This window comes from Pholcus phalangioides, unplaced genomic scaffold (genome assembly GCF_987345545.1).
Source record: "Pholcus phalangioides strain wild (caught in Gottingen) unplaced genomic scaffold, Ppha-v1.0 ptg000003l_1, whole genome shotgun sequence".
NCBI classification, from domain to species: Eukaryota; Metazoa; Arthropoda; class Arachnida; order Araneae; family Pholcidae; genus Pholcus; species Pholcus phalangioides.
Window position 1 is genome coordinate 33166546 of NW_028301596.1, and position 16179 is coordinate 33182724.

A 16179-nucleotide genomic window follows, 5' to 3' on the forward strand; every position below is an offset into this window, starting at 1 on the left:
TGAATCTCGGTTCGTGCTTTGAATTTCAAGGACTTGTGCCGAGATTACCCGGAACAATACAAAATACTAGGAGATGCGATTTATTCTTTTCACCCTCACCTTACGAATTTGTAAATTAAATAATGACGGCTATAGTGTACAATACAAGGATGACGTCACTCTTTGTTACCATATGAGGTTTTTAACAATCGGCTGTTGCGAAGATGGATTTTTGGAAAGAGAAAATTCAACTGCTTTTGCGGGGAATCGAACCCACGTCCTTTCACTTTCCGGGTGAACGCCCTAGACTACAAAGGCAACGAATCTCTCAATCTTTCCTTGTAGCCCGTGTGCACTGAAAGGGACCGTACATGGACGGCCGGACCTGACTCAGGCCAAGATCACAACTGCTGACGCTGCCACCAGATGGCGTCTTATACAATGGCCGGCCGTCCGTCCATGTACGGTACCTTTCAGTGCATACGAGCTAGAAGGAAAGATTGCGAGATTCGTTGCCTTTGTGGTCTAGTGCGTTCATTCGGAAATTTAAAAGGACGTGGGTTCGATTCCCCGCAAATGCAGTGAATTTTCTCTCTTTCCAAAAATTCATCTTCGCAATAGCCAGTTGTTAAAAACCTTCGTATAGTGTACAAGTTATGCAATACATAATATTCGTCACCATGAGCAGCAAAACCAGTTTCTACTTCAATGATATAGGATGATGAGTCCATCCTCCTTTCTCGTAGTCATTCATCTGAGGAATTTCTAACGATTCGGTGCATGCCGGAACGTATTACCTATGAGTATATGTAATTGGACATATTTTTTTTTATGCTGTCAGACTTACCCGCGTTTCTTGTTCAAGTGGTGCCACTTGAACACGAAGTGAAAATGACAGATACCCGAATTTTTTCGTGTTATGTATAAGTCAGGGCTTGACAAATCCCAGGCACTCGGTCCACCATGACAGTTAAAAAAAAATCTGTATTGGCGTCAAGAAACTTTCAAGAGCGCTTAGAATACCCCCATCACTAAGGACGAGATTACACTATAAAAGTTTGATAAAGGTTCTTTTGTAAAACTTGAAAAATGCCACAAATAAGCGCATTGGTTACATTGGAGCGAATGTAATTGATACGATTATTGGCAGTTTTTTCTAAGTTTTATAAAGAGACTTTTATCGAACTTTTATAGTGTAATCCCAGACCTAATTGAAGTTCAAGGACAACATAAATTTTTCAGATTTCAGCTCGTCCATCAACACAAAAAGGCATCACTAAGTCGGGGGTTCGTACTCTGGACTCCGTTAAGACAACAAATGGGGGTTTTTTTTTATTAGAGTTCAGTGAGCATCACTTTGGAAGGGGGGAGTCTCTTGACAAATAGGGCAATAGTATTTCATCTCTGGCCCATAGATGGGATGTGGCGGGAAAATTGTTCTCTCACCTGTCTTTGCGATTGCTACGTGTGTGGTACTTGCTCCCTTGTGGCGATGCTGTCGGCAAGAGTGTGTAGGTGTTGGTTTCGAATAGCATAAATCTGCCAACACCTCGTTATGTGCGCGCGCCTTTTCTTAGCCTCTCTTCCGCTTTTTGGCAGAGAAGGCTTTGGTTTCTTGCAGAGTAGAGATGTCTTTTGACTGTGTGTCCGTGTATTATTATTTCGTATATATGTGTTAACGTGCCGTGTGTTTCTTCTAATTAATAAACCGTATATTTAACCGTATCTAGAATTGAACAGTCCTAGTGGAGTCAAATAAAATTTAACTATGGATAAATAGCTACTTCAATTTAAATGTCATTATCACCTCCGGCAACTACATATGGTGTCCACAAACTGGTGACTCAGGACTATCGGATTCGTGACAACGAATCATGAATACCTCTCTGCAATGTGGATTTTAATTTCAGTTTCGTGGTGAGTGAATATTTCTCTCTTTCGTAGGACTATTGCCGTCTTCATTCTTTCGCTATGGCAAATCCGCAAGCAACTGCTAGTCAGACTGAACTTTCCCTTTCGGGAACCGAAGTCTCACGTGTTTCATTCCGTGCGCCTCCATTTTGGGAAGCCGACGTTGATTTATGGTTCCTTCAAGTGGAATCCCAGTTTATCACGGCAGGCATTACCGCGGATAAGACGAAGTTTCATTCGGTGATTTCCGTTCTCGACACAAAAATCTTGTCTTACGTGAGTGATTTAGTACGTAATCCTCCCTCACACGATTTATATGAGACTCTAAAGAAACGTATTCTTTCCCGATTTGCTCAATCTGAAACTGCTCGCTTGAAATCTCTTTTTCATGAGTGCGAGCTAGGCGACAAAAAACCGTCCCAGCTACTTTGTGAGATGCGAAACTTGTCGAATAACACAATCAGTGATGATGTTTTGAGCACATTATGGCAGCAAAGATTACCCGTCAGTGTTCAACAAATTTTGTCGATTTGTCGGGATCCTCTTGACTCTTTAGCTCAGATAGCTGATCGCATATTAGAAGCTTCGAGTTTCAACGCTGTCGTTTCTCAGGTGTCTCAACCTCCTCTGCCTTCTTCAGAGTTGCATGAGCTTAAAAAAGAAATTGCATCGCTCGCTACACGAGTCGAAGAGCTCTCTCGTTCTCGAAACCAATACAGAGGTCGGTCGCGAAACAATTCGAAAACTCGTGAGCGGAAAAAATCTTCAGATCGCTCCGATCGACGCAAATTGTGCTGGTATCATGCTCGATATGGTGAAAAAGCACATCGTTGCATTTCACCTTGCCAACACTCGGAAAACTAGTGGGCAATCCTGTTACAGCGGCGGCCGGAGATTGCCACTTTCAAAGTCGCTTATTCATTTGTGATAGAAAATCGAAAATTCGTTTTCTTGTTGACAGTGGTGCAGCTGTGAGCTGTTTTCCTAAATCACTTGCCAAAGTTTCCAAGCCTGACGACCTTTCGTTATATGCGGCTAATGGCACTAAAATTCACACATATGGAACTAAGCATTTTGAACTTGATCTCGGACTGAGGAGAATATTCTCATTCAATTTCTTAGTGGCCGACGTCACAAGTCCTATTTTGGGTGCCGATTTCTTGGAGAGATTCGGTTTACTTGTTGATGTCAAGAATCGCCGGTTGGTTGATAATTTGACAACTCTATACTCTCTTGGTGTCGTTACCACTGGTCCTTCTCTCGGTCTAACTACAGTTTCTGGTGCCACTACATACCATAAAATTTTGACCAAGTTCCCAAATCTCACTGGTTCGGTCTTAAATTCTCAACCCAAACCACATGCCATTATCCACTTCATCGAAACATCAGGGCCTCCCGTCTTCGCAAAGGCTAGACGTCTTTCTCCTGAAAAACTTTTTGCCGTCAAGAAAGAATTTAACTTGCTTTTGAAGCAAGGCATCATTCGTCCTAGCAAAAGCCCTTGGGCTAGTCCTATCCACCTAGTCCCAAAAAAGACAGGTGGTTGGCGCATATGTGGTGATTTTCGTCGGTTGAATGCCGTAACTACTCCTGATCGTTATCCTATTCCCAATATTCAAGACTTTTCTTTCGGTCTGGCTGGAAAAAGAATATTTTCTAAACTCGATCTTGTAAAGGCATACCACCAGATTCCTGTGAAAGAAAGTGATATTCCCAAGACGGCTGTGATTACACCGCACGGTCTCTTTGAGTATGTTTTCATGACCTTTGGGCTCAGGAACGCCGCACAAACATTTCAACGATTCGTTGACAGCATCCTCTCGGATCTCGACTTCTGCTATGTTTACTTAGACGACATTCTTGTTGCGTCAGCTGATGAGAAGTCGCATGAACAAGATCTCGATGTGTTGTTCAAGAGACTAAGCGAATATGGTTTAGTTCTCAATCCTGACAAATGCCAATTTGGACTCAAAGAAATTCAGTTTTTAGGTCATCTTGTGTCAGAAAAGGGCATTTCCCCGTTGCCGGATCGTGTTACCGCACTTTTGGACTATCCATTGCCCAACACAATCGATGAGCTGCGACGTTTTCTGGCACTAATAAATTTTTATCATCGTTTCATGAAAAACGCTGCCTCTACGCAAGCATGTTTACATGATCTAGTTAAAGGCAAACAAAAACGGGATAAAACAAAAATCGTCTGGTCTGAGGAAGCAAAATCTGCATTCGAGTCATGCAAGGAAATGATTTCCAATGCTGCTCTATTGGCTCATCCTATTTCAAGTGCGCATCTCCTTCTAGCTGTCGACGCGTCTGATTTCGCGATTGGCGGAGTTTTGAATCAAGCAGTTAATGATCAAACTCAGCCATTAGGATTCTTCTCGCGTAAGCTAACTTCAGCTGAACGCAGATACAGTGCGTACGATCGAGAATTGCTAGCGATATATTCAGCAATTAAATATTTTCGACATATGCTGGAGGGATCTGACTTCGAAATTCTCACAGACCACAAACCATTGGTCTATGCATTTTCCCAAAAAAGTGAAAAATGTTCACCTAGGCAGATTCGTCATCTAGAATTCATTAGTCAATTTTCAACCCGTATCAAGCACATTTCAGGCGATCGAAATGCAGTAGCCGATGCATTTTCAAGAATATCGGAAATTGAAATACCTCCTAGTATCGATTTCGCCGAGATGGCTCGCGCTCAGGATGAGGAAGAATTGCGATTACTTCGTGAAATGGACTCAGGTCTCGAGTTAAAACCAATGACTTTCGGTTCTCCTGAAGTCACTCTACAGTGTGATGTTTCCACTGGTTCAATTAGACCTTACGTACCGTCAACGTTTCGCCGCGCTATTTTTGATGCAGTGCACAACCTCTCCCACCCTGGTGCCAAAGCTACTACTGAAATGGTTCGCAGACGATTCATCTGGAAATTTTTAGAAAGGGACTGCAAAGAGTGGTGCAAAACTTGCATCCATTGCCAGCGATCCAAAGTTGGTCGTCACACACATTCTCCTATTGGTGCATTCGGATTACCTTCCGCAAGGTTCTCGCATGTCCATATTGACATCGTGGGTCCACTTCCACCAAGTAAAGGAAATCGCTACGTTGTGACTTGCAGTGACCGATTCACCAGATGGCCGGAAGCTATTCCTGTACCCGATCAGACTGCTGAAACTGTGGCATTCACTTTCCTGTCGAATTGGATCTCCCGTTTTGGCGTTCCAGAACGCATTACTACGGACAGGGGTTCTCAGTTTGAATCTGAACTCTTCCGATCTCTTGCGAAGTTGCTGGGTGTGGACAGGGTGCGTACTACCGCTTACCACCCACAAAGCAATGGAGCCATCGAGAGATTCCACAGGGACTTGAAAGCTGCCATCATGTGTCACGCCACTGAAAGATGGGTTGACGTTCTTCCTACCATTCTACTCGGGATACGCTCAAGTTTCAAACCTGATTTTGGTGCTACGCCGGCGGACATGGTCTACGGAACATCTCTGAGGTTACCAGGAGACTTCTTCAAAGATTCCGGTAAGCACACCTCAAAATCTGATTATGTCACGAACTTGCGTATGACTATGTCAAAGCTTCGTCCTTCGCCTTTGTCCAATCATTCCTCAAAAAACATTTTTGTGCACAAGGACTTGGCCAGATCCACACACGTTTTTGTGAGGGTTGACACTGTAAGGCGTTCGCTACAGCAGCCTTACCAAGGACCTTATGAAGTTTTGAATAGGACTGATAAATTTTTTACTTTGCGTATCAATAATGAATCTAAGTGTATTTCTATTGATCGTTTAAAACCTGCATTTTTGTTTAATTCTCTCGAATGCAAAGAATCTAATGTTCGCAAATCATCTATATGTAATGCCCCAGCCTCGCCACAGGGCTTCGTCACGAGGTCCGGACGGAAAGTCCGTTTTGTAACACCTTATCAAGCTTAACGTCCTTCGGACTCGTGGGGGAGTACTGTGGCGATGCTGTCGGCAAGAGTGTGTAGGTGTTGGTTTCGAATAGCATAAATCTGCCAACACCTCGTTATGTGCGCGCGCCTTTTCTTAGCCTCTCTTCCGCTTTTTGGCAGAGAAGGCTTTGGTTTCTTGCAGAGTAGAGATGTCTTTTGACTGTGTGTCCGTGTATTATTATTTCGTATATATGTGTTAACGTGCCGTGTGTTTCTTCTAATTAATAAACCGTATATTTAACCGTATCTAGAATTGAACAGTCTTAGTGGAGTCAAATAAAATTTAACTATGGATAAATAGCTACTTCAATTTAAATGTCATTATCACCTCCGGCAACTACATATGGTGTCCACACCCTCACTATTACATTGTAATTTTTTTTTTTCGATCCTTACAAATGGGAAAGTGGCGGGAAAATTCCTCTCTCGTACCTTTATTTTTTTTTTTCTGCCTCTTCCGTTGTGGGGAGGGGGGGGGGGATTGCATACACAATCCATCATGAAAGAAGTCGGAAGATCGAGTCGAGGATACCGTGGGCGAAACAGACGTCAGAGAGTGAGACACACAAAATGCCTCACCTGCCCATTCAGAAATCGGGCGCAGGTCACAATCTTTCCACTAAATCACCACAAACACACGAACACATTATATAATACATCAAGCACGAACAGCTTTCGCGTCCATTAAAATCACTCCTACGCCATAATAACTTCGAAATTCGAACAATCACCGGACGGCAAACAACAATAAAAATAACAACTAAATAGTTCCAATACTTTGGCTATCTTGTCCCACAAAAACAACAAATATTTCCAAAAAAGGCAAGAAAGATATATCAGGTAATCACGAGAAACAAGTAGAGAATACCAATCCTCTGGTATAGTTTCTTGTAATTCACCTTCTGAGCGGAATTTTTTTAGAATACATTCTAAGAAAAGACAGTGGTAACCTACATCAAGCCAAGCGACAAGAAGTAGTTGTGGATGAAATACCAGACAAAAAAGAAAGAAAGAAAAGGACCATCAGAAAGAATGGTTCTTCTTTGTAATACAAGACCATCGTTAGCAGTTCATCTTCTTCTCACAAGTTCTTATTTATTTCATTTGAATAAAGACTACTAGCCTAATAATGTAACGACCTGAAAAAAGATAATTCTTTTCTTCGAATTATGCAGGTTTTTCTTTCTTTAATCTTATTTGGCAGTAAAAAGTAAAATGCAATGACAGATAGCAGAGCTGTGTGATAGGTCAATACCTTCTAGAAGGTCTACTCTAGAAGGTATTGGATAGGAACAACCGCACTGGGCCCGGTTCTCGAAGTAATAGAAACAAAAAGAATATTGCCTATATGTATTTCACCAAAATCCAAATGATTAGCCCCCCCCCCCCAAAAAAAAAGCACTGGAATTAGATTAACTTATTCGTCTTACGAACTAAGGTCCCCTAACGATGAGGTGGCCAAGGGCTTCGACAGTTTTGCAGGAACCTTTGAGCCCAATTTTATGTATAAATTTTTTTAGGTGCCCTCAATCAACATTATTGGCGGGGGGGGGGAGGGGGTTTAACATTATTAAAGAATGTACAGGAGCGCTGAGGAATATCTAAAAAATATGAATGCACAATTATTTATATGCAATACTGAAAAATTATTGAAAATTTGAAATTGTTGATGAAAAATTCGAAGTTAAAATGAAATAATGAATTCTTGAACAAATTAAAATTCAGAATTAATGAGAGTTAATGAGAGATATAATTCAAAAATTGGATATAATTCCGGAATTAATGAAAGTTTTATAAGAAATAATTGTTAAGCAGTGAGAGAACTAATTGAAAATCCGTGAGGGGAAATTGAAAATTAATGAGAGAAATAATTCCGGAATTAATAAAAAAGTCAAATTTCATGGGAATTCAAAATTAATGAAAGAAACACGTAATTGAAAAATTAATGAGAAATAATTCCGGAATTGATAAAAATTACGAATTGACGAAAATCTAAAATTAGCGAGAAAACTGATGAAAGAAATAATTCCAGCATTAATAAAAAGTACGGAATATCGACGAAAATCTAAAATTAATAGAAGAAATAATTCCCGAACACTGTTTGAATGAAATACAAAACTTTCTAGAATTCAGAACTAACCAGAATTAACAAAAGAAATAATTTAAGAATTGGTGAAAGCCTTCAATAATTTGGAACCTGTTTGATTCGAGGCCCTGCGTTAGGGCTCAATTGACTTCAGGGCTCCCTCCCCATCAAGATGCCACCGGTATGTAAGGGCGCATGACAATCAAGAATATTCTGAAACCTTCCTTGCCCGCGAACTAACAATTGACAAAATTACACGCGAAATAAGTTAACGTTGTGCATGTAAAAAAATAAATAAAATATAGAAATGCGTATTTTACTCGTTATTTTTCTCCGTCGCAGAATATGTGTGATGTAAAGTGAAACCCGTACTTTGATTTACAGTGATAATAAATAAATAAATATTCTAGTACAAAAAAACACGTCAATCCAGAGAATAAAAAAGAAAAGAAATGCGGGAGAATGGCGTTTCATTTTCGAATGTTCGAGAACGAATTCTATAAATAGATCAGTAAAGGAAACCAAAACTAACAAGAAAAGTTCATTCACGTGTCATTCATACACATGCGGACTAGGATTACTTTTCTAAGAACGAACTCCTGAAAGAGAAAGGTATTTGGATACTACCTATTTTTTCGTCATTTTCATTTTTCGAACGCTCAATCTATTGCTTGCGGGCACCGAAGTGCTCCCTGAGGACTCAATAGCGTTCGATGACTGTACCCTATTTTTTTAATTTTTACACGGGAGCAATGTTATCCGAAAATATAATTTTGAAGATTCATTCTTCTCCACATTTTTAAGGCAGAGGTGCGCAACCTTTTCAGTCCGCGGGCCTGATATGCGGTAATTCTGCCGCTCGTGGGCCAGTGAGTACATATGAATCGTATTTCACGGTACATGCCCGTAATTTTGACCGTCCCAACATTCTCGAAAAATGTCTTGTTTTTCCCCATCATTTTCAACGACACTTTAGTTTTTCAAATAAAGAATTACTTTCATGACTTATAAATTAACGCCTTTCACAATTTTTTTAGTTGTAATTGGCAACTTTATTTGAATTTTTTTTTTGGCGACTACTTAAATACTTGCCTTCGAAAGTATTTTGGCTTTTACTTGCCTTTGAATTTTTTTGGTCAAATATGGCTAGAAAAGTTTTCGAAGACAACTTCACTTGCCTTTGACTATTTTTTTTTCTGTAATTGACAATTTTATTAAACCGTTTGACAAATTCTTTGGCTGAAATTGGGACCTGCCTTTTACAGTTTGTATTGCCTTAATTGGCAACCACACTTGTCTTTAACAATTTTTTTGGCTGTGATTGGCAAATGTAGTTGCATCGAGGTTGCATTCTAGGTCAAAGAATCAAAGGTCTAATCAAAGTTTTGTGACTTTTCGGGGGGGGGGGGGGGGAGAAGAGCCGCTGTGGTGGTCGAGTGGTCATAGTGACGGACTCGTATCACCCGGGTTCGAGCCCCACTGTCGCCACAATGGTGGTCGGCTGAAGTTGGTTTTCTGTGGTTCCTAATTTCGAGGAGCAAATGCGAGTCGATCTCCCCGTTAAAAAGTCTTGCCATAGAGACAGAGAGCAACAGGCCTACAAACGGTACAAATATTCAGTCACTACACATCACTCATTTCACTTCTGAGATATAGTTGGCAGCACTGAAAAATCATACACAACACAAGATACGCACTCAGACTGTTAGGTACACGCACTTACACTTCCGGCACAACTCACTAGGTAGTAAATTGCCTATGGCGATAGACCTGAGTTGTGCTCAGTTTGAAAAAAAGACAAACGTCCCGAAAAGTTTCAGTGTTAATAGATTTTCCAAGGATGACGTCACTCTCCGCTATCCATACGAATGTTTTTAACAGCTGGCTGATGTGCGAAGAAGAATTTATGAAAGAAAGAAAATCAACTGCTCTTGAGGGAATCGAACCCACGTCCACTCACTAGCCGGGTGAGCGCCTTATACGAGTGGTGCGCAAACCGTGGGTCGCGACCCCGTCGTGTCAATGAAATACCGGGATCGCGAGAGATTCTCCAAAATAAAAACTTCTGAATGAGAAATTCATTTTTATTTAAAAATATGCCAAAAGTAAAGAATGGCTTTATTGAGCTGAGCCAATTACCATGTATCAGACAATATAATTTTAACAAATTCTACATGTACAATAATCAATATTATCGGCTCCGTCATGCCAGAAGCACGAAAAAAGAACATGGGAAATGACGTTTGAATGTATACTCTACCTATGTAAGTATGTAAATATACGGGGGAAAATGTGTCTACGTTTTATGAACAATTTTTTTTAATGGTCGATTTGAAGTGTAGAATCATTTTGAAATCTGATGATTTTTTCTTAATCACCCTGTATACGAAAATCAAGGACCATACACCACGCTACACTTGCATCTTGTATCATGGACACTAAGTACATAAAAACAAAGTAGATATTTATAGGATATTTAAAAAAAATTAAATATCTTTGGAAGTCAATATCGCGTAATCAGAATTGAAACAAGCGTTCCGAAAAGGGCTTTCGGGACAGCACGTCTACTAGCAAAGAATTGGGATGTCCCGGTTCCGGCACATATGGCCATCACATGTAGGGGTTGCGGGACACATGGTCAGCCTAAGTAGAGGTCGCCGATAAATATTTTGGTCAAAAGGAAGCCGCACTTCAAAAAATTGGCGCACCACTGCCCTAGACTACAAAGGCAACGAATCAATCTTCTTTAGACCTCGTGTGCATTAAACCAGTGTTTCTTAACCTTTTTTTGCCCGTGGCCCCCTTTGAACCACTTTTTTTTCTCGTGGTCCCCTGCCTTACCCTGAGTCTTCAACTCCCATCTAGAAGCAAGATCCTTTGTACGTGTTGAAATAATTTTTTCATTGAATTTATACTGAACGAAAATTTTGCAAAGAAAATTGGCATCTAGACCACTGGCCTAGAATTTATTGATCTCCCCGCTAGTCCGAGTTCTATCAGAACCGTCTCAACGCCCCCCCCCCCTCAGGCAAAGTGATGCTATGTTAGTCTCATACTTAGCTGGAAATAAACAGCCTACACATTTCCTACTTATTTTCAAAATTTATTGTACCATACAAATATCATAACGTCTCTACCTTACTTATGGACATGAGGACCCCGGGCATGACCCCTCACAAGAGTGGGACAGTCAGAGCTGCAGCCCGGGGCCTGACATGGTTTTCATCATTTTTTTGTTTTTCACACTATAATTCAATATAGAGAAGGGGGTCTGTGAAAAATCTAGCCAGGGACCTGCGAAAAACTTCATCCTAGGGAACTTGTTGCAAAATGTAGGCGGCGAGGTCCGGGTAGGTCCATGCCCTAAGACGGCCCTGGTTTTATGGGTGGTTTTGTTGGATTCTGTAAGTGTATAGTCACTAATATAAAAGCTTTATTTCTTCACACCTTAATTTTTCTTCTCAGCGCTCTGAAGCCCTCCAAACCACACGCCATGGCCCCATTTTCCATTTTCTTTCATGGCCCCCTTGAGGTATCCCAGTACCACTAGGGGGCCATGTGGCCCCCGGTTGAGAACCACTGCACTAAACTACAGTAGTTGAATTTTATTTTATTTCCAAAAAATTCTTCGCATCAGCCAGCTGTTAATGATCTTCGTTTGGAAGCTTTTGCAATGAACATTCAAATTGGAAATGATTGATATTCGAGAAGAATCAATTTGAAAAATTTATATGTTTTTCGAAAAAACTTGGAAAAAATATTCACCATTCAGAAATTTCAATTGGTATCAGAATTTTAATTAGTATTATGTATTAAAAAACCCTATTAATATTTTATTACCGTCAACTTATTTTCCTACAACAAATAACACTTACAGTGGTGGGATAATTTTTCCTCGTGTTAAAAAAACATCAATTTTGTCGAATCCTCCCGTTATAAGGAACTCAAAGACACCGGAGAAATCACCTCGTAATAGCGAAATTTCGTTATAAAGGAATTCAAGATTTTTACATTGTTCTTATGCATACGCAAGGTCATCTTAAGAGCATCATGGGTCTCCGGGCCAAATGATTTTTCTGAAGCCCTACCTGGCAAATTCTCGAAAATTTGAATCGGTTCTCATTATTGTGAGGCCCCTCTTCTCTTGAGGCCCCCCGACAGTACTGGGCGTATGCAGAATTGTCTCGGGGGGGGGGGGCTCAATTTTTTTCCCTTCTGGCCGGAGTTACGTTTCTTCCTGCAAAATAACACTCTAATCTCGGTTGGGGGGGGGGGTTTAGAACCCCAAAATCCCTCCCACTTTGCGTACTCCAATGTACCTATCCACTTTTCTGGGGGATTGAAAAAGTTTTCGTTAAGACGAGTTTTCCGCTATAACGGTATTCGTTAAAACTGGAATTGACTGTATTTGCATTATCTAAAATCTACTAATCTGAGATTAGAAATCAGAACATATTTTGGCACTTTTGATCTATCTCAATTACTTCGATGGCAACTGGAGTTAATATCTCCGAGGGCAAGTGGAAATTTCGCCCAGGAGGAGGGGGGGGGGGCAATCATAATTTTGAGAAGTCAAAACTTGAAATTTAAGTTGAAAAACAAATTTTGGGTGATCCTAAGAGAGGACCCAAATAACAGGTTAAAATCGGGCAGCTTCCAAACAAGTGCGTTGACACATTTATAAGAACCACAGCCCAAGTTTGATAAACGTAATTTTATGTCTCTTCCCGGGATGCAGTGGCACCCGTTCAGGGAAAATCACAGATTTAATCATGCTTGAAGCATTTTAAGAATAATGAACCTCGTTATCCACTTCGCTCCAGAGACACACATACATGTGTTTAACTGGTTTTAAATGGCTTTTAATGATTCTTCTTTAAAGGTGAGGCCTGAGGTACGCATTTTTTGACGTACAATAAATACAAGTCAATCAGAAAGAAAATTTCTTTTAAGTTAGTTTTGGCTCAGGTATGAAGAGGTTTGGCGATCTTCATGGGATCGAAAATTTGATCCGTTATACAGTAATAAGCAGAGATAGGGGTGTGCGACAGGTGCGGTAGCACTGAGCCTAGCGGTTTGTCTCTCCGCCCACTTTAGGAGTGAAATTGAAAATGAAGCCCATATCAGGAGTGAAAAAATATGCATACAGTATATCCAACAAATGAATCTTCTTTCTCGGACTAAACAGGACTAACAACTTCTTTCTCTGAGCTTTAACTGATTTGATCATAGATTGATTTCATCGATTAAAAAATTATTTCTTTCATTAATTCTGAAATTTCATCGATTCTGGGATTTTTCCTTTCATTAATATCGTATTTTCATGAATATGGTGGGATTTTTCTTTCATTAACGCTGAATTTTCACTCAAAATTGTGGGATTTTTTCCCCTCTCTCTCGTTAATTTTTGGATTTTCATTAGTGAGTAGATATTTTTCAGCACTATTGTGTGTATTCTGTGATAATGCATGAATCTTCGGATGCCCGAGATTCTTCCCCCTCCCCAAAATATATAAAATCGGGACAAGGAGCCTAGAAATTATTTTCGCACGGGCTCCGCCTGTTACAACGGCAGGTACCGCTAACAAGTGATATTTCATAAAATATATTACACAGAATTATAGAACATTATTATATTACAGAGCAATCTCATAGAGAATTTGTATTTTCAAACAATTTTGACAAAACACCAGTGTTCCACAACAATGCCAACGAAATTTTGTGAGTGAATTTTTTTTTCTTCTTTCTGAACAATAACAGAACTCAATTCAACGCAACATGATTTTCAAACAATGAAATACAATGAGACGTGGCTCATCTACTCTTTCCCCACTCCTTAGGCCTTATACATGGGTGTACGCAGGGTCGACCTATCGATCTTATGGGGGGGGGGGGGAGTAATTTTGAGTTCCCAACTTTCAAAAAGCATTTAAATTGATAGAAATTACAAAAAAAGAAAGAAAATTTCTCTTTCAATAACGTACGCTTCTAATACATAGGCGGTGATAGACGTGAAAGTCTGGGGGGGGGGGCCCACGATGACGATGTCAATTCATATATACGCATACAGGTTAGATCAGTAGGCTCCACTTGAGGCTGCGGGGGGGGGGGCAATGCCATTCTCATGCCCTCCCGCAACTCCGCCCATGCTCTAATAAGACCCACCTGCTTCTTCCTGCGTGTAGAGCAGCGGTTCTCAACCTTTGAATGCCCGCGGCCCGGTAAATCTCTTTTGTGGTCGGCTGAAGTTGGTTTTCTGTGGTTCCCAACTTCAAGGCGCTAATGCGAGCCGATCTCCCCGTTAAAAAGTCTCGCCACAGAGAGCAACAGTCCTACAACCGTAAATCATTCAACCATAACACTTCACTCATAGTTAGTAAAACTGGGAGCAGATGACAGCACTACACATAACAAGCATTACACAGAAACACACTTTACGCGTCAGGTTGCACTACACGTACACGCACATTCCCGCATGTACCGATTCGTTGGGGGGGTTCCGCGGGGGGGGGTGCATGTGTGGTGTAGCAGTAGTAGGTAGGGGCTCGGGGATCCATGATGTTCTTAAGTCAGCCACCTCGTTGGGCAATTTGCCTGTTGTGGCGTTGTATTTGTATATTTGTAAGTGAAAGGCCCGGTTATACACACAACTAACGAGAAATTAACGGGAAAAATGAAACTGCGAATCACTCACGGCCCGGTGTGGATAGTGTTAAAGCCCGGGCCGCGGCCTGGCGGATGAGAAACACTGGTGTAGAGGCCCCTGTACGATCGCACGTGCAACTTCATGGAGTGAATTGCACAGGGCCTCTTCGTAGCAAGATTGGGAATTCCCCTGGGCTCAGGGCCGTCTTAAGAGCATCATGCCCCCCTCCCGGGCCAAGTGATTTTTCTGAGGCCCTACATTGTAAATTCTAGAAAATTTCAACCGGATCTAATTTTTTCGAGGCACCTGTTCCCTTGAGGTTCCCGGGCTGTGTCCGGGTGGGCCCATGCGTTAAGACGGCACTGCATGGGCTGAACACATTTCTTTACGTCATGACATAAGGTAATTATTGATGGATACAATTCATGGGCGAAGATACGGGGAGACGTGTGGGGTGGGGGGCAATGACCTCCCCAACGTCAAAAAGGGAGTGGGCAGATCTAATGTATATGCTGTGTATGAATTGACATCATCATCATCGTGCCCCCTCCCCCCAGACTTCCGAGTCTATCTCCGCCTATGATACAATTTTAAGCTGAAGCTGAAGTCACTCTGACAGTGAAAATTGAAGACTTGAATTGAATTCGGGCCACAACTATATACTTTGTCTGGTTTGTCACCAGGTGCAAGCACGCTTTTTTCCCCCCACCCCCGTGCAATATAAAAGGAGCATTTGAAGGACTAATTTAGCGCTCACTAGTTTACCAGACAGGGCTGTCTTAAGAGCATCCTGGGCCAAATGATTTTTCTGAGGCCCTACGTGGGAAACTCTCAAAAAATTCAACTACTTCTCATTTTTCCCAGGCGTCTTTTTTTTTAGGCCCTGGTGGGCCCCATGCAAAGGGCCGTCTTAAGAGCATCAGGGGGCCCTCCGGCCAAGTGATTTTTCTTAGGCCCTATCTGGCAAATTCTTGAAAAATTCAACTACTTCTCGTTTTTCCTGAGACATCCAGGCACCCATGCGTTAAGACGGCACAAGCACCAGACCCACCTGCTCCTATAGTTGCGGCCCTGATTGAAAATACGCATCGATGTATTTTGATCCCTTTTAGCGCGGCCTTGAATAGTTTTAGACATTTCTATTTATTCGGGATATTTGATAATTTTTTTAAAGTAGTTACTCACCAAAGTGAAGATGGACGCAATGTAACTGCCTCTTTGCAAATCGGTGAAGAAGGCGCTTCTTATCAAGGGTCTGTTTTTGGCCCAACTTTTCTTCTTTCCCAACAGATCGGCCGTCGATGATCGGGTCGTTCGTGTTATCGTCGACATGATGTTCGATTGGAAATCACTAATGAAAGTTACCGAAGAGATATGCGTATGAGAGCGACACAACACACGCAAAAAATTCGGGATGGTTCGTTAGCAAAACAATGGACGGCGCTGCAACATGGCGCGAAACCTCGATATAAGCCGGTTTTTCAACGTTAGCGAGATGAGTCGTGATTTTTTTTTTCTTTATTGTGCGGTTGCTTTGGCGGAATAGTAGCCACTGAGGTGAGTCAGGCAGGAACGGGGAAAAGA

At 41.4% G+C, this 16179-nt stretch overlaps 1 protein-coding gene across 1 annotated transcript in view; it reads right to left on the reverse strand.

Moving 5' to 3' along the window:
* Nucleotides 1-16179, reverse strand: part of LOC149088440 (uncharacterized) — a 36666-nt gene extending 20487 nt beyond the window's left edge. The window contains exon 1 of the mRNA XM_089247532.1: nucleotides 15781-16179. Coding sequence (XP_089103658.1) covers nucleotides 15781-15927 — 147 coding nt within the window. The 5' untranslated portion in view covers nucleotides 15928-16179. The remainder of the gene's footprint in view (nucleotides 1-15780) is intronic.